This window comes from Hemitrygon akajei, chromosome 5 (genome assembly GCF_048418815.1).
Source record: "Hemitrygon akajei chromosome 5, sHemAka1.3, whole genome shotgun sequence".
Lineage (NCBI taxonomy): Eukaryota > Metazoa > Chordata > Chondrichthyes > Myliobatiformes > Dasyatidae > Hemitrygon > Hemitrygon akajei.
Window position 1 is genome coordinate 5349690 of NC_133128.1, and position 18638 is coordinate 5368327.

Genomic DNA, 18638 nt, shown 5'->3' on the forward strand with positions numbered 1-18638 from the left:
AACCCACAGGGAAAAGGATACATCAAGTGCATTTGACAACAATGAAGATGGTCGTCCACATTCGTGGAAAAACAACTGGTTATCCAGTGATGGAATACACCGGGGTGATGCACTATCCCCACCACTGTTCTGCATAGGCTTGACCCCTCCCTCAGCCAGACCATCTCAAAGAGTGGACATGGGTACAGGTTCAAGTGTGGAGTGCCCATTAGCCACCTCCTGTACATGGATGACATCAAGCTGTCTGCCAGAAATGAAAGAGATATTGACTCAATAATCCACCTGACAAGGGTGTACCGGAGAGACATCAGTATGTCATTTGGACTCTAGAAGTATAGCCAGATGGTACTGAAAAGATGCAAACTTATCAAGACTGAAGGAGTCGAGTGATTTCCGCGATCATTTTGGCAGCAGTATACATTCCACCTCAGGCCAATGTCAATCAGGCTTTAAATGATCTGAGCAATGGGATCACCATGCACGAAACAGTGCACCCAAATGCCTTCACCATCGTTTTGGGGGATTTTAACCAGGCCAGTCTGAAAAATTCACTGAACAATTACCATCAACAGATCACTTGCAATACCAGAGGAAACAACACACTGGACCATTGTTACACCACCATCAAGAATGCCTACCATGCTATTCCACGCCCTCACTTCAGGAAGTCTGATCACCTGACTGTACTTCTACTCCCTGAGTATAGTCAGAGACTGACGACTGCAGCACCAGCAGTGAGGACCAAGAAGGTATGGACAAGGGAAGCACAGGAGCACCTACAGGACTGCTTTGAATCAGTGGACTGGACTGGATTCAGGGATTCACCTTCGACCCTGGATGAGTATGCTGCAGTTGTTACCGACTCCATTAAAACCTGTGTGGATGAGTGTGTGCCCACAAAGACTTACTGTACATTCCCAAACCAAAAGCTGTGGATTAACCAGGAGGTACATTGTTTGCTGAAGGCTAGATCTGTGGCATTCAAGTCTGGTGACCAGGCCTGTACCAGAAAACCAGGTATGACTTGCGGGGACCTATTTCAAGGGCGAAGAGGCAATTTCGAATGCGGTTGGAAGCAACATCAGATGTATGACAACCCTGGCAGGATTTGAAAGACATTACTTCCTACGAAGCGAAACCCAATAGCATGAAGGACAGCAATTCTTCACTACCAGATGAACTCAACGCCTTCTATGCCCACTTTGAAAGGGAGAACACATCTACAGCTGTGAAGATCCCTACTGCACCTGATGACCCTGTGATATCCATCTCAGAGGTTGATGTTAGACTGTCTTTAAAGAGAGTGATCCTTCGCTAGGCAGAAGGTCCCGATGGAGTACTTGGTAAGGCTCTGAAAACCTGTACCAACCAACTAGTGGGAGTATTCAAGGACATTTTCAACCTCTCATTGCTATGGGCGGAAGTTCCCACTTGCTTCAAAAAGGCAGCAATTATACCAGTGCCTAAGAAGAATAACGTGAGCTGCCTTAACGACTATCACCCGGTAGCACTCACATCGACAGTGATGAAATGCTTTGAGAGGTTGGTCATGACTAGACTGAACTCCTGCCTCAGTAAGGCCCTGGACCCATTACAATTTGCCTCTCACCACAATAGGTCAATAGCAGATGCAATCTCATTGGCTCTTCACATGGTTTTAGACCACCTGGACAACACAAACATCTATGTCAAGATGTTCATTGATTATAGCTCAGCACTTAATACCATCATTCCCACAATCCCGATTGAGAAGTTGCAGAACCTGGGCCTCTGTACCTCTCTCTGTAATTGGATCCTCGACTTCCTAGCCAGAATACTACAATCTGTGCAGATTAGTGATAACATCTCGTCCTTGCTGATGATCAACACTGGTGCACCTCAGACAGTGTGCTTAGCCCACTGTTCTACTCTCTATATACACATAACAGTGTGGCTAGGCATAGCTCAAATACCATCTATAAATTTGCTGACGATACAACCATTGTTGGTAGAATCTCAGGTGGTGACAAGAGGGTGTACAGGAGCAAGATATGCCAACTTGTGGAATGGTGCCACAGCAACAACCTGGCACTCAACGTCAGTAAGACGGAAGAGCTGATTGTGGACTTTAGGAAGGGTAAGATGAAAGAACACATACCAATCCTCATCGAGGGATCAGAAGTAGAGAGAGTGAGCAGTTTCTAGTTCCTGGGTGTCAAGATCTCTGAGGATCTAACCTGGTCCCAACATATCGATGTAGTCATAAAGAAGGCAAGACAGCAGCTGTATTTCATTAGCAGTTTGAAGAGTTTTGACATGTCAACAAGTACACTCAAAATCTTCTATAGTTGTACTGTGGAGAGCATTCTGACAGGCTGCATCACTATCTGGTATGGAGGGGTTACTGCACAGGACTGAAAGAAGCTGCAGAGGGTTGTAAATCTAGTCAGCTCCATCTTGGGTACCTGCCTACAAAGTACCCAGGACATCTTTAGGGAGCGGTATCTCAGAAAGGCAATGTCCATTATTAAGGAACTCCAGCACCCAGGGCATGCCCTTTTCTCACTTTTACTATCAGGTAGGAGGTACAGAAGCCTGAAGGCACACACTCAGCGATTCAGGAATGGGTTCTTCCTCTCTGCCATCAGATTCTTAAATGGACATCACCCATAACGGGTGGGGAAATACATGTACCTTATTTTCTCTCTCCCTAATCATTTTCTCTGTTTACCCCTGCAGTGTCTCAGGACGTGATGGACCAGAGCCGGCCGCAGGGACTGGCCCTCAGATCGCTGACTGTCCTGCTGCTCATTTGGTGGCAACCAGCCACAGCTCAGGGACAAGGTAAGGAAGAGGCTTGGTCTTGTTCTCTGCAGTGTCCATTTGCTGCTGACGGTTGATGTGTTGGCTGCCCCTGTTGGTTCCAGGTGGTGTGGACTGGAAAGTGGTTTGTGCTGTTAACATTCTGGTTGCTGGATTGTTTGAGAGACATTTGGCCATGGCTTACGGCAGTTAAGCCTCCATAATGATGCAAATTAAAATGGCTACCCCCGTTTCTGCTGGGAGGCAAAAAAATGTGATTGCAATTGTTCCTGTCTTGTGGAATTCCTGCCTTGTGGAAATTTTGCCTACATCAAACTCAAAATCCCATATTGGGATCTTACTTGCTGGAATCTCTCAGAAATTTTGTAGTTCAGCTCTTCACCAAGCCACCTGCTGGATTTAAGGGGCACAAATAATCATTATTTTGTAAACCCCGGCAGAGGAACTGTTCTAAATGTGAGAGATATTTGAGAACTCGGGAGAACTGAATGAAAGTGAAAGATTGACAGTAAGTTAGAGGCTGGAATCTGATGGAGAGATTTGGGAGTTTTCTACATGGTGCAATGGATACTTGTGAATTAGTTGTGATTTATCATGTTGTCAACAGATTCGGATGCTTATAGTGCACTATAATGAGATCTGAGAGTAAACCCATTTATGGAAAAAACGTGTTTGTCTTGTTCCATTACTGTAGCTCTCCCCATGCACTTGCATTCTCTCTCTTGCTTAATTTAGGGGAAAGTTATTGATTCCCTGCCTGACGTAGTGCTTGACTTTCTTTCTGTATTCAACAATGGTCTGTCTCTAGCCTTTTGGATGTCTCAGTAGCAAATGAGAAATCCCAAAAGAAGTGGGTCTTTTGACCCCCCCCGCCCCCCCGTACCTGCTCTGCAATTCAGTAAGGACAATCCTGGTCTCTTATCTCAGCACCACTCTCCTACACTGACCCCTTTTGCCTTGAATTCCATAACAGCTAAAATTCTACTCATTTCTGAAGTAACTGAGCCTCCATGAACCTCTCGGGTAGAAAATTCCAACATTCTACCATCCTTTTGGCAAAGAACTTCCTTCTCCATCCTGAATGGATGGCCCCTTATTTTATGACTTTGTTCCAGAGGAACATCAACTCCCTCTCTACCCCGGAAGCCAAGTAGGAACACTGTTCATTTATCTTTCATTCCTCAAAGGTCCTGCAGGCCTGGTCTGCTTAACTTCTCCTCCTACAATAAAACCACCACCCTCAGAATCAAACTGGGGCCTCTACATGGCTAGGCCTTCAATTCCTTTGCTAAGCCTAGTGTCCTTCTAAGACCCTCTAAACATTTGAGTTGGTTCAACACCCTTTTAACACTTTAGTTAGTTGTGGTCCCACCCTTTTGTTGGCTTGAAGTTCTGTACTATTTCCAGAACAACTTTTGGCCCTTAAAGACTTCACTGTCCTATTGTTCAATGCCTCTGGGAATTGTGTTGGAGTTCTCCTTCCTCTAACACCTCTTGGGGAGTTTTGTGTGTGAAATTTTATCTTGTGCTTGTATTCATTTCCTTTTCAATGAGTGTCTGTCTTGTTGCCATTTATAGCTTCTATCCGTAATGTACTCAAAGGCTGTGAAATGGAATTTTAATTCTTTTGGGTTTTTTTTAATTGTGTGTCTCAGAAAAGCAGGGAGGAAGACATGTCGAAATGAATAATTGAAATCATGTTATTCCACGGGGTTCGATTAAATTATCTCCTGTTGTAGCCCTGTGCTGTTTCAGCTCTGAGACCTTAGGACAGAGACAGGACTGAAACTAGAACTAATAAATAAATTGTAAATGATTTCTCCATACCAGGCTGTGATGCAACCAATTAGAATGCTCTTCACTGTACATCAGTCAAGATTTACTGGAGTCTTTGGTGAAATACCAAATCTCCTCAAACTCCTAATCAAGATAGTGTGGTCTGAAACTCTGACTCCTTCACTAGATGATGTGTGTTTAAGGCACGTGACGAGCTTTCCCATCTTCTCAGTAGGGAGAGAGCAAGGCCACCTTGAGGGGTAGACCTGGTTCAGGCACAGCACAAGGAGGCCTTTCTCCCTGCTACTCCCACACTCCACAGAGGGGTTCAGTGTGTTTGAGGAGTGGTAGATGGAGAAGGTTGCGAGGAGGAGCGGGACAGGCTGGTGAGGGCTGGGCTTTCCAGGCCTGGGGCTGGCGTGGATGGTGACTGTCAGCAGAGGAGGAAGGTAGCACTTGAACTGGAGGTGGTTGGCGCACAGTCATGGGAGCAGGATTGAAACTGCAAGCATCAGCTGTTTGAATGGATGGCTGTGGGAGGGAGCTGAGCATGTGATGAGGAGGGTGGTGCAGTCAGCCAGCATGAATTCAACATTCAAGACTGTTTCATGTCATTTGCAGTAAACAAGTGTAAAACGTACGTACTCAGTACCTGTTACACCACTGGCATTTCAGGCAGCAGCGAAGGTCCTCCATCGCTGCTGGTCATTACATTAGCAGCTTCCTCTCAGTTTTCACAACTGTCAGTCATGCACATCCTGGGTGGAGACCCAGGAATACCGTCCCACTCCGATGTTGAAGGAGTCTTCATTGCTGTTTCTGTAACAGTTTTGTTTGACCGTTCGGGGTTGTTAGCCCTGAGCTGAACCCCCGAACCTGGAGGACCGGAGGACCACTCTTCATCTGGCCTCTACCCTTTGACCTGTTTGTCATGGGTGACCCTACAAAGAGCCAAAGCTTAAAGTGCTAACTCCAGCCAGCAAAGCTTTGAGTCATTGAGGCACGCAGGCCTCCACGTCACAACAGGGTTGTGGTCCTCTCGGAGTATCACAGGTGTAAAGGAGAAAAAATAATTGTTACTCTGGATCCAGTGCAGCATAAAAACACACAAGATAAAGAACACAATAATAATAAAGAAACACAACAAATATAAATACAGTAGATAACTTAAATATCTACAAAGTTTGTAGCTTAATTGTATGTCCATAAAGTGATGATAGGCGCAGGAGTGTCTGTACATAAGGTGACTGACAGGAAATGATGATGTAGTGGTGTTTGGGGGTATGGGGGGGTGGGTTAGTGGATGGGGGTGTTGATCAGTCTTACTGCTTGGGTAAGTAACTGTTTTTGAGTCTGGTGGTCCTGAGGTGGATTCTATGTAGCCTCCTCCCTGATGGGAGTGGGACAAACAGTCCCATGAGCAGGGTGGATGGGATCCTTCATGATGCTACTGGCCTTTTCTGGCACCTTTCTGTATCTTGTCCTTGATGGGGATAGGCTGTTGTCGGTGATGCATTGGGCAGTTTTGACTCCCGTCGTAGAGCCTTCCTGTCCGCCACAGTGCACTTTCCGTACCGAGCAGTGATGCAGTCCGTCAGGGTGCTGTCCACAGTGCACTTTCCGTACCGAGCAGCGATGCAGTCTGTCAGGGTGCTGTCCACTGTGCACTTTCCGTACCGAGCAGTGATGCAGTCTGTCAGGGTGCTGTCCACAGTGCACTTTCCGTACCGAGCAGCGATGCAGTCTGTCAGGGTGCTGTCCACAGTGCACTTTCCGTACCGAGCAGCGATGCAGTCTGTCAGGGTGCTGTCCACAGTGCACTTTCCGTACCGAGCAGCGATGCAGTCTGTCAGGGTGCTGTCCACAGTGCACTTTCCGTACCGAGCAGCGATGCAGTCTGTCAGGGTGCTGTCCACTGTGCACTTTCCGTACCGAGCAGCGATGCAGTCTGTCAGGGTGCTGTCCACTGTGCACTTTCCGTACCGAGCAGCGATGCAGTCTGTCAGGGTGCTGTCCACAGTGCACTTTCCGTACCGAGCAGCGATGCAGTCTGTCAGGGTGCTGTCCACAGTGCACTTTCCGTACCGAGCAGCGATGCAGTCTGTCAGGGTGCTGTCCACAGTGCACTTTCCGTACCGAGCAGCGATGCAGTCTGTCAGGGTGCTGTCCACAGTGCACTTTCCGTACCGAGCAGCGATGCAGTCTGTCAGGATGCTGTCCACAGTGCACTTTCCGTATCGAGCAGCGATGCAGTCTGTCAGGGTGCTGTCCACAGTGCACTTTCCGTACCGAGCAGCGATGCAGTGTGTCAGGGTGCTGTCCACAGTGCACTTTCCGTACCGAGCAGCGATGCAGTCTGTCAGGGTGCTGTCCACTGTGCACTTTCCGTACCGAGCAGCGATGCAGTCTGTCAGGGTGCCGTCCACAGTGCACTTTCCGTACCGAGCAGCGATGCAGTCTGTCAGGGTGCTGTCCACAGTGCACTTTCCGTACCGAGCAGCGATGCAGTCTGTCAGGGTGCTGTCCACAGTGCACTTTCCGTACCGAGCAGCGATGCAGTCTGTCAGGGTGCTGTCCACAGTGCACTTTCCGTACCGAGCAGCGATGCAGTCTGTCAGGGTGCTGTCCACAGTGCACTTTCCGTACCGAGCAGCGATGCAGTCTGTCAGGGTGCTGTCCACAGTGCACTTTCCGTACCGAGCAGCGATGCAGTGTGTCAGGGTGCTGTCCACAGTGCACTTTCCGCACCGAGCAGCGATGCAGTGTGTCAGGGTGCCGCCCACAGTGCACTTTCCGTACCAAGCAGCGTTGCAGTCTGTCAGGGTGCTGTCCACAGTGCACTTTCCGTACCGAGCAGCGATGCAGTCTGTCAGGGTGCTGTCCACAGTGCACTTTCCGTACCGAGCAGCGATGCAGTCTGTCAGGCTGCTGTCCACAGTGCACTTTCCGTACCGAGCAGCGATGCAGTCTGTCAGGGTGCTGTCCACAGTGCACTTTCCGTACCGAGCAGCGATGCAGTCTGTCAGGGTGCCGTCCACAGTGCACTTTCCGTACCGAGCAGCGATGCAGTCTGTCAGGCTGCTGTCCACAGTGCACTTTCCGTACCGAGCAGCGATGCAGTCTGTCAGGGTGCTGTCCACAGTGCACTTTCCGTACCGAGCAGTGATGCAGTCTGTCAGGGTGCTGTCCACAGTTCACTTTCCGTACCGAGCAGCGATGCAGTCTGTCAGGGTGCTGTCCACAGTGCACTTTCCGTACCGAGCAGCGATGCAGTCTGTCAGGGTGCTGTCCACTGTGGACTTGTAGAATGACGTGAATAGAGGTGTACACAGTGCAGCTCTCTTCAGCCGCCTCAGAAACTGCTGGTTTCTGGTTTCACTCAGAACTTGAGGATCTGAGAATAATTTGGAAGCAGGGCCTGGGTATTAGAACATAGAACATACAGATAGTATAAGCCCTTCAGGCCACGATGTGGTGCCGACCTTTTAACAACTCCAAAATCAATCTAACTTTTCCCTCCTACATAACCCTCCATTTTTCTATCATCCTGGGGCTTTTCTCTTTGGAGTGAAGGAGGATGAGAGGTGACTGAATGGAGGTATATAAGATGATAGTAGACATAGATATCCAGTGAAAAAATAATTGATACTCCAGATTCAATACAGCATAAAAAAGAGCTTTAACCAGCGGCCAACCTGGACATCAGAAGTTTTGGGAGGAGGGAACTTCAATCAGGCCCACCGCCTGAGGATAACGGCAGCAGTGAGGAAGAGCTTTGACCTGCAACCAGTTGGCATTTGGGATTGATTAGTTTGAGCAAATTAAAGGAAGGCAGGGGCAAGCGCAGTGGTCAGAAGGTTCTGTGGGTGAGAACGAGATTCCCAGATGGTACTTAGCCTCCCGCGTGCCAGGGTCCGGGATATCTCAGACTGAGACCTCAGCATTCTGAAGTGGGAGAGTGAACAGACAGAGGTTGTGGTCCATGTTGTTACCAATGACCTGGGTAGGACAAGTGACAAGGTTCTGGGTAGCGAGTTCAGAGAGTTCGGTGCTAAGTTAAAGGGCAGGTCCTCAGGGTCAGGATTGCTACTGGTGCCATGTGCCAGTGAGGTCAGAACTAGGAAGATTACACAGTTTAATATGCGGCTAAGGAGTTGGTGTAGGAGGGAGGGCATAAGACTTTTGGATCATTGGACTCTCTTCCAGGGAATGTGAGGTCTTTACAGAAGGGACAGTTTGCACCTGAACTGGAGGTGGACTAATATCCTAGCGAGAATGTTTGTTAATGCTGCACGGGGGAGTGGGGGGACGGCAGGGGGGTTAAACTAGAATTCCAGGGGAAGCAGAGTGCCAGAACAATTAATGGAAAGGTTGTGGAGGCAGGTATTGGTTAGACCTCAGACAAAGTTAGGAATCAAAAGGTTGAGCATGGTGTGACTAGTGTCCTGAGCTGTGTATATTTTCAATGCAAAAAGTATCATAGGAAAGGCAGATGATACTGCTGAAGGTGAGGTAGCTGCTTTACAAACAGAGGCAATGTATAGTGAGGAGAGATTGTTGATATGGCAAAATTGCAGACAACAGGATGAGTTGTAACGTAAAAGGCAAACAAAATTGAAAATGTTGAATACAACACCGATGGTGTTATATTTGAATGAGCACAGTATACGGAATAAGGTAGATGAACCTACAACACAGTTACAGATTTGCATGTATAATGTTGCAGGCATCACTGAATCATGGCTAAAGGAGGATTATAGATGGGAGCTGAATGTCCAAGGATACACGTTCTATTGAAAGGACAGGCAGGTAGGCAGAGGGGGTGGTGTAGCTCTGTTGGTAAAAAATAAAATGAAATCTTTCGAAAGAGGTGGCATCGGGTTAGAAGGTGTAGCATCATTGTGGGTAGAGCTAAGGAACTGCAAGAGTAAAAAAGCCCTGATGGGAGTTGTCTTCCTGACAAATTTGTTGCAACTCTTTGAAAAAATAACAAGTGAGATAGGCAATAGAGAATCGGTGGGTGTTGTGTATTTGGATTTTCGGAAGGCCTTTGACAAGGTGCCACAGACAAGACTGCTAACAAGCTGTGAGTCCATGGTATTACAGCAAGGATCCTAGCATGCACAATGCAATGGCTGATTGGCAGAGGGCAAAGTGTGGGAATAAAGGGAGCTTTCCCTGGCTGGCTACGGTGACTCCTGGTGTTCCACAGGGTCTGTGTTGGGACCAATTCTTTTTATGTTATATGATAATGATTTGGATGATGGAATTAATGGTTTTGTTGCCAAGTTTGCAGTCAATACGATGGTAAGTGGAGGGGCAGGTAGCTTTGAGGAAGTAGAATGGCTATAGAAGGACAGATGGATTGGGAGAATGGGCAAATAAATGGCAGATGGAATAGAGTGTCAGAGAGTGTATGGTCATGCACTTTGGTAGAAGAAATGAAAGGGTTGACTATTTCCTAAGTGGAGAGAAAATACAAAAAGCTGAAGTGCATAGGGACTTGGGAGTTCTTGTGCAGGGTTCCCTAAAAATTAATTTGCAGGTTGAGTCAGTGGGGTGAGGGAGGCAAATGCAATGTTAGCATTCATTTCAAGATGACTAGAATATAAAAGCAAGGATGTAATTTTGAGACTTTATAAAGCACTGGTGAGGCCTCACTTGGAGTATTGTGAGCAGGTTTAGGCCCCTTATCTTAGAAAGGATGTGCTGAAACTGGAGAGGGTTCAAAGGAGATTCATGAAAATAATTCCAGGATTGAAAGGATTGGCATATGAAGAGCATTTGATGTCTCTGGGCCTGTATTCACTAGAATTCAGAAGAATGAGGGGTGATCTCATTGGAACCTGTCCAATGCTGAAAGGCCTTGATACAGTGGATGTGGAGAGGATGTTTCCTATGGTGAGAGAGTCTGAGACCACAGGCCCCAGCCTCAGGGTAGAGGGGAGTCCTTTAAATCTGTGGAACTCTTTGCTACAGGCAGCTGAGGAGGCCAAGTCTTTATTCAAGGCAGGCATTGATAGATTCTTGATTGGTCAGAGCATGAATGGATATGGGGGAGAAGGTACGAGATAGGGGCTGAGAGGAAAATTGGGTAGCCATGATGAAATAGCGGACAGAGTTGATGGGCCAAATGGCCTAATTCTGCTCCTACATGTAATGGTCTTATGAATGTTTCCTGGGGTGGAAGTGTTTAATATTACGAGGGTGTGTAATATTAAAGTGATTGGAGGCAAGTATTGGAGAGATGTCAGAGGTGGTTTTTTTTTATATACAGAGTGTGGTAGGTACACAGAACATCCTGCCAGGTAGAGGCAGATATATTTAGCAACATTTAAGACACTCTTAGGTAGACACATAGATGATAGAAAACTGAGGAGTTAAGTGGGAGGAAAGTGTTAGGTTGATTTTGGAGTAGGTTAAATGGTCAGCATGACATAGTGGGCTGAATGTCCTGTACTATGCCCTACACAGGTTTTAAGTCTACACTTAGTCAGGGTGAAAGCAACAAGTCTTCTTGTCGCCAGCATCCACTGAGGGCTCTTGTCCCGGGGGAGCCAGATCCATGGAGAGTGATACGGACTGGCCCTTTGTCAAACCTTTCATTGCTGTTGCTTTCTGGATCTTGTGGGCATGAAGGTTTGGAGAGGTTCCCATTGTGGTTTGCTCATTAACTGCTTGACCAGTGGATCTTGTAAACATGAGGATAAACAGTGACCTTGATTAATTACTGGGCTAGATTCCCCCAGGAACTGCTGATGTGATTGAATTTGAAATTAGGGGATGTCCAAACATGGACTGGAAGAACCTGGTGGTGGGTTGTATTTCAGCTCATACAGGCAGTAGTTTGTCATTGGGGAGTCCTGGGGTTGATATTGAAAATTGGAGCCCGTGGGTTGACGAGGAGTCTGCAGAAGCGCTTTGAATCTCTGCAAATTTACAGAGGTCGTCTAAACCTAAAGTTTGTGAACACGTGAGTCCGCTGGAGGTTGGAGGCATCCTGTCCTGGGGTTAGAGCATAGTGTACAGTGTGTGTGGGTGGGTGGGTGTGAGGGAGGAATGTGGCTTGCTTTATTGTGTTGTGTTCTGTGTTTTGCCAAGGATATTGGGCATGGCATGTTGGTAGCAGAATGCATGGCAATATTTGCAGGCTGCCCCCAGAACATTGTTAGATTGTGTTGGTTGTTAATGCAAATAACACATTTCACTGTGTTTCAATGTAGATAGGATAAATAAATTAAAATGAATAGGAGCTCAATGGGAAAGGTCATAAGCTCAAGGGGTTAAATTATCAGCTGAGCTGAGGAGGTGACACGGTTTGCGCTGTCCTGGCTCTGAATCTTATTTCAGAGTGGGCAGGATGCCAAACAAAGCAGAAAAAGATGGCTGCTCGGAGCAACATGCCACAGGTAGACAATAATGGGCAAGGGTCATCACAAGGTTGATTGAGGTCAAGAGTTCACTTTTACCAGAATCAGAAACACATTTATTATCACTGACATACACTCTGTGGCCATTTTGTTGGGAACCTCCTGCACCTAATAAAATGGCCCCTGCTGTTGTGTTGTAACCCATCCACTTCAAGGTTCAATGATGGTCTTCTGCACACCACTATCATAATGCATGGTTATTTGAGTTATTTTAGACTGCCTGTCAGCTTGAACCAGTCTGGCCATTCTCCTCTGACCTCTCTCATTAACAAGGTGTTTTCACCCACAGAATGACGCTCACTGGATTATTTTTTTTGTGTTTTGCACCTTTCTCTAAACCCTAGAGCAGGGGTTCCCAGCCTATTTTATGCCATGGACCAAGGGGTCTGTGGACCCCAGCTGGAAACCCCTGCTCTAGAGACTGTTATGTGTGAAAATCCCAGGAGATCAGCAGTTTCTGAGATACTCAAACCACCCTGTCTGGCACCAACAATCATTCCACGGTCAAAGTCATTTAGATCACACTTTTACTCCATTTTGGTGTTTGGTCTGAACACCAGCTGAATCTCTTGACCATGTCGCATGATTGGCTAATTAGATATTTGCATTAATGAGTAGGTGTAACTAATAAAGTGGCCTCTGAGTGTGTGTTACATTAGAACACATAGTGAAATGCAAAAATCATATCAGTGAGATTGTGCTGGTGGCAGCCCACAAGTGTCGGCACGCTTCCAGCACCAACCTCTCATGCCAGCAACCCACTAACACGCTTACATCTACGGAGTGTGGGAGGAAACCCATTCGGAAACAGGGAGAATTTACAAACAGTGTTAGGATTGAACTGTGATCTTATGGTTGGCGTTATGACGTATTACACTAACCGCAGCACTACTGTGCCACCAATCAACACACCTTTTAAGAACAGTTCAGTCTCCTGACCAGCCTTGCTCCCTCCTCTGTTAAGCTGACTTCTACATCTGTGTTTCCCTGTAAAATTAAAGAAATTATTTCAGCAGTCTGTGCATTTAAGATGAACAGGTATTTTAAATTCAGTGACTAGTGCAGTTCTGAATTTTAAGTACCTCTCAGCTTATTGAATGACTGTACCTTGACTAATGGTCTAGTCAGGACAGGGCTTCTCATTTGAAAAATTGCACAATCTTAAAAGTAGCTTTAATTCCAAGGTCAAGGATTCTTTCACTGCTGGGCTCTTTGTGAGTTTAATTTGTTAAATTCCCAATAAGGAATTTTGAGTAATAGTGCGGAAGGGGCAGAGGCACTAGAAATCATTGCTAGCTTCAAAGGAAACAGCTGTTGGTATTCAGTGCATGAAGTGATTCCCGGGCATGGTGCACTGGCTGGATTTGTGGGAATATGGATCAGCATATTGGGAGGTTTAATAATCATTGATTGGGATGTAAGTGGCAAGGACCAAAATGGAACCAGATTGGAAATAACATCTCTTCCTCACTGGCAATCAGCAGTCATGTATCTCAAGGATGCCTTCTTAGAAGAATGAGGGGTGATCTCATTGAAGCCTATCTAATGTTGAAAGGCCTTGACAGAGTGAATGTGGAGAGCAGGTTTCCTATGGTGGGTGAGTCTAGTACCAGAGGGCACAGCTTCAGAATAGAAGGACATCTCTTTAGAACAGAGTTGAGGAGGAATTTTTTTAACCAGAGGGTGGTGAAACTGGGAAATTCTTTGCCACAGATGGCTGTGGAAGCCAAGTCATTGGCTGTGTTTAAAACCATAAGACATAGGAGCAGAATTAGACTATTTGGCCTATTGAGTCCACTCCACCATTTCATCACGATTGATCCATTTTCCCAACCAGCCCCAATCTCCTGCCTTCTTCCTGTGTTCCTTCATGCCCTGACCAATCAAGGATCTATCAAACTCTGCCTTAAATATACATAAAGACTTGGCCTCCACAGCTGCTTGTGGCAAAGCATTCCACAGATTAACCACTCTCTGGCTAAAAAAAATCCTCCTCATCTCTATTCTAAAGGATGCCGTACTATTCTGAGGCTTTGTCCTCTGGACTTGGACTTTCCCATCATAGGAAGTATGCTCACTATCCACTCTATCAAGGCCTTTTTAAAGCAGAGGTTTGATAGATTCTTGATTAGTAAGGGTGTCAAAGGTTACAGGGAGCAGACAGGAGAACAGGGTTGAGGGGGATAATAAATCAGCCAAAATTGAGTGGTGGAGAAGACTCGATGGGCTAGTGGCCTAATTCTGCACTAATGTCTTAAGGTCTTACTGCTCTACCCACTCTACACCCATGACTGTGTGTTTAGGCACAGCACAAACACCATCCATTAATTCAATGACAACATAACTACTGTTGGCAGAATTTCAGTTGGTGTTGACAAGGTGTACAGGAGCGAGGTAGCCCAGCTGGTTGAATGATGTCACAAGAACAACCTTGATCTCAACATCAGTAAGACCAAGGCATTGATTGTGGACTTCAGGAAGGGGGAGTTGAGGGAGCATACCTCAGACCTCATCGAGGGGTCAGCAGTGAGCAGTTTCAAGCTCCTGGATGATAGCATCTTTGAAGATCTATCCTGGGCCCAACATATTGATGCAATTACAAAGGCACGATGGTGGCTATATTTCATCACGAGTTTCAGGAGACTTAGTTTGTCTCCAAAGAATTTAGCAAAGTTATACAGATGTATCGTGGAAAGCATTCAAACTGGTTGCATCACTGTCTGATATGGAGGTGACAATGCACAGGAAGGTCATGGACTTAACCAGCTCCATCGCGAGCACAACCCTCCACACCATCCAGGACATCTTCAAAAGGTGATGCCTCAAGATGGTGGCATCCATCATTAAGGATCCCAACCATCCATGACATGCTGTCTTCTCATTACTACCATCAAGAGGGAGTTACAGGAACAACCATCAGATTTTTGAACAGACAATGAACCCATGAACACTAACCTCAGAATTTTGCTTTCTATTTGCACCACTTATTTAGTTTTTATTGTTGTAACTTGTAGTAATTTGTTAAAATGTATTACACTGTACTACTGCCACATAACAACACTCAGTGGCCACTTTATTAGGTACACCTGTACACCCGTTCGTTAATGCAAATCTCTCAACAGCTAATCATGTGGCAGCAACTCAATTAATAAAAGCATGCCGATATGGTCAAGAGGTTCAGTTGTTGTTCAGACCAGACATCAGAATGGGGAGGAAATGTGATCTAAGTGACTTTGACTGTGGAATGATTATTGGTGCCAGATGGGGTGGTTTGAGTATCTCAGAAACTGCTGATTTCCTGGGACTTCCATGCATAACAGTCTCTAGAGTTTACAGAGAATGGTGTGAAAAACAAAATAAAAACATCCAGTGAGTGGCAGTTCTGTGGGCGAAAATGCTTCGAGGTGAGAAAAGAATGGCCAGATTGGTTCAAACTGACGTGTGTTACAACAGTGGTGTGCAGAAGAGCATTGCTGGACCTTGAATAGGATAGGGTACCGCAGCAGAATACCACATCAGCTCCAATTTCTATACCGAATAAATATCCACTGACTGTATGTCAGTGATAAATATGCCAATTCTGGTTCGGAATCCTGAATACTAGGATGTTTTGTTAGGATGTGGTTTCAGTGTACTTGGAGGAACATCAGTAAGAACCCCTTAAGTAAGCCATAGGCCTCAAGGGAAAACCTTGTCTGACAAATCTGTTGGAATTCTTTGAAGAAATAACAAGCAGGATAGACAAAGGAGAATCAGCTGATATTGTGTACTTGGATCTTCAGAAGGCCTTTGTCCAGGTGCTGCTTAACAAGCTACGAGCGTATGTATTACAGGAAAAAATCTAGCATGGATGAAGCAGTGGCTGACTGGCAGGAAACAAAAAGCGGGAATAAAGGGAGCCTTTTCTGATTGGCTGCTGAAGATTAGTGGTTTTCCACAGGATCTGTGTTTGGACCAATTCTTTTGATGTTTTATGTCAATAATTTGGATGATGGAATAGAAATATAGAAAAACTACTGCACGATACAGGCCCTTCGGCCCACGATGCTGTGCTGGACATGTACTTTAGAAATTTTTCTAGATTTACCCATAGCCCCCTATTTTTCTAAGCATCATGTACCTATCCAGGAGTCTCTTAAAAGGCCCTATCATATCCGCCCCTACAACCGTCACCGGCAGTCCATTCCATGCTCTCACCCACTGTCTGCATAAAAAACTTACCCCTGATATCTCCTCTGTACCTACTTCCAAGCACCTTAAAACTGTGGCCCCTTGTGTTAACCATTTCAGCCCCAGGGAAAAGTTTCTGACTATCCACATGATCAATGCCTCTCATCATCTTATACACCTCTATCAGGTTACCCCTTATCCTCCATTGCTCCAAGGAGAAAAGGCTGAGATCACTCAACATGTTTTCATTAGGCAGGCTCCTCAATCCAGGCAACATCCTTGTAAATCTCCTCTGCACCCTTTCTATAGTTTCCACATCCTTCCTGTAGTGAGGTGACCAGAACTGAGCACAGTACTCCAAATGGGGTCTGACCAGGGTCCTATATAGCTGTAACATTACCTCTCATTCCCACGGTTGATGAAGGCCAATACACCGTATGCCTTCTTAACCACAGAGTCAACCTGCACAGCAGCTTTGAGTGTCCTATGGACTCGGACCCCAAGATGCCTTTGATCTTCCACACTCCCAGAGAGTCTTATCATTAATACTATATTCCGCCATCATATTTGACCTACCAAAATGAACCACCTCACACTTATCTGGAATTGATGGCTTTGTTGCAAAGAAGGCAGGGGAGAGGCAGCTGATTAGGGCTGAGAGGAAAACTGGAGCCGCCATGATGAAATAGCGGAGAAAACTCAGGCTATTTGGCCTAATTCTGCTTCTATATCGTATGGTCTTATGTTTAATAATGAACGGCTGGGATCAAAATGGTAACAACCAAAGTTGAAATTCACCTGTTGATAAAGATGCGCGTAATATTGTTTTAGTCTAATCTCTCATACTGACAAGATTGCATCACATAGAGGCATCATCAGCTATGAGAGAGAGAGAGAAAAGAAAGAAGGAAATGCATATTTGAATCTGAAGGTTGATCACTGAGGTCGATATCTTTCTGTATGTTATGAACCCAAAGGTTACTCTAACCCCCATGATGGACCTGACTGAGTTTGCAACTCTCTGCAGCTTTTAGGCAGCAGATCATCTCAAAGTTCCAAGTACATTTATTATCTAAGTATGTACACTATACTAACTTTAGATCTGGAGGAGAATAAACAACGTTTCAGGCTGAGACACTTCATCAGTACTCTATCAATGCCTCCCACAATTGTGTAATTGGGGAGCTTAGCACCAGCCAGAGATCACTGACCAGGGTTCTATCTCTGCCACTGTCTGAAAGGAGATCGTGTGGGTTTCCTCTGGTATTGTCCCACATTCCAAAGACGTACAGTTAAAATTAGCGAGTTGAGGGCCTGTTACACTGATGCCAGAAATATGCCGACACTTGCACAATTTTTGCTGATTTGATTTGATGCTCCAATGTTTTGGTATACGTGCGTCAAACAAAGCTAATTGTTATAAACTAACATCGTGTTCTCTCAGCCCCTGTCAGTCAAAAACCCATTAATCTCTGCCTTAAATATACACATATTCTGATACCCACACTGTTCAGCAGAACAAGACAGCAAACTCCTTTCCCACCATCCCACCCACCCACACACAGACAGACAGGCCTGCACCTCCAGGACACAAACAGTGTACTTCACTGTATACTTTGAGGCTTCAATGTACTTGCGAGAAATAAAGTTCATCTTTAAAAACAGTCTTTATCTTTTCCCAGGGCTAGTTATGTGGCAATAATTTGTTGGGGATGTGAAGATGATTCATGAAATTTGGTATTCATTGCTGACGTGGTGTGATGAATGATCAAAGGCCAACACGAGGAAATCTACAAATGCTGGAAATTCAAACAACACACACAAAATGCTGGTGGAACGCAGCAGGCCAGGCAGCATCTATAGGAAGAAGCACTGTTGACGTTTCGGGCCGAGATCCTTCGTCAGGAGTCCTGACAAAGGGTCTCGGCCCAAAACATCGACTGCACTTCTCCCTATAGATGCTGCCTGGCCTGCTGCGTTCCACCAGCATTTTGTGTGTGTTGATCAAAGGCTGGCTTCAGATTGGTGCTGGGCATGTAATCCTGGGGTGTTTTGGGGGCAGTACGGGGTTTACAGCTTGATGAAGGATCTCAGCCCAAAACGTCGACTGCTTATTCCTCTCCTGACCTGCTGAGTTCCTCCAGCACTTTGTGTGTTACTCACAGGGTGTCGGCTCTTCAGTTGGAAGAGGAAAGCACTGATTAGATCAGAGAGATCTGAGTGTCTCGATGGTGTCTGTCATACTGGGAAACTCTGAAACTGGACCAGGAAGGCGAGGATTGCTAATGAAGTACAGGTTGTTAATTGGATAGGGAGGTGGGGATTCCTCAGTGGATGAGGTTGGAGTATGGTGGAGTCTAATTGCTGTCAGTGGACTGGTATCATGAACTGATGAGGCTGGGTTGTCTGTAATGAATTGGTGGGCTGTGGATTCTAATTACAGTGGTCCGTGACTCTTTA

General features: G+C 46.0%; 1 protein-coding gene across 1 annotated transcript in view; it reads left to right on the forward strand.

Moving 5' to 3' along the window:
• Nucleotides 1-2729: 2729 nt before the first annotated feature.
• robo2 (roundabout, axon guidance receptor, homolog 2 (Drosophila)) overlaps nt 2730-18638 on the forward strand; it is a 1389008-nt gene continuing 1373099 nt past the window's right edge. The window contains exon 1 of the mRNA XM_073044783.1: nt 2730-2823. Within this exon, the coding sequence (XP_072900884.1) occupies nt 2733-2823 (91 nt within the window). The 5' untranslated portion in view covers nt 2730-2732. The remainder of the gene's footprint in view (nt 2824-18638) is intronic.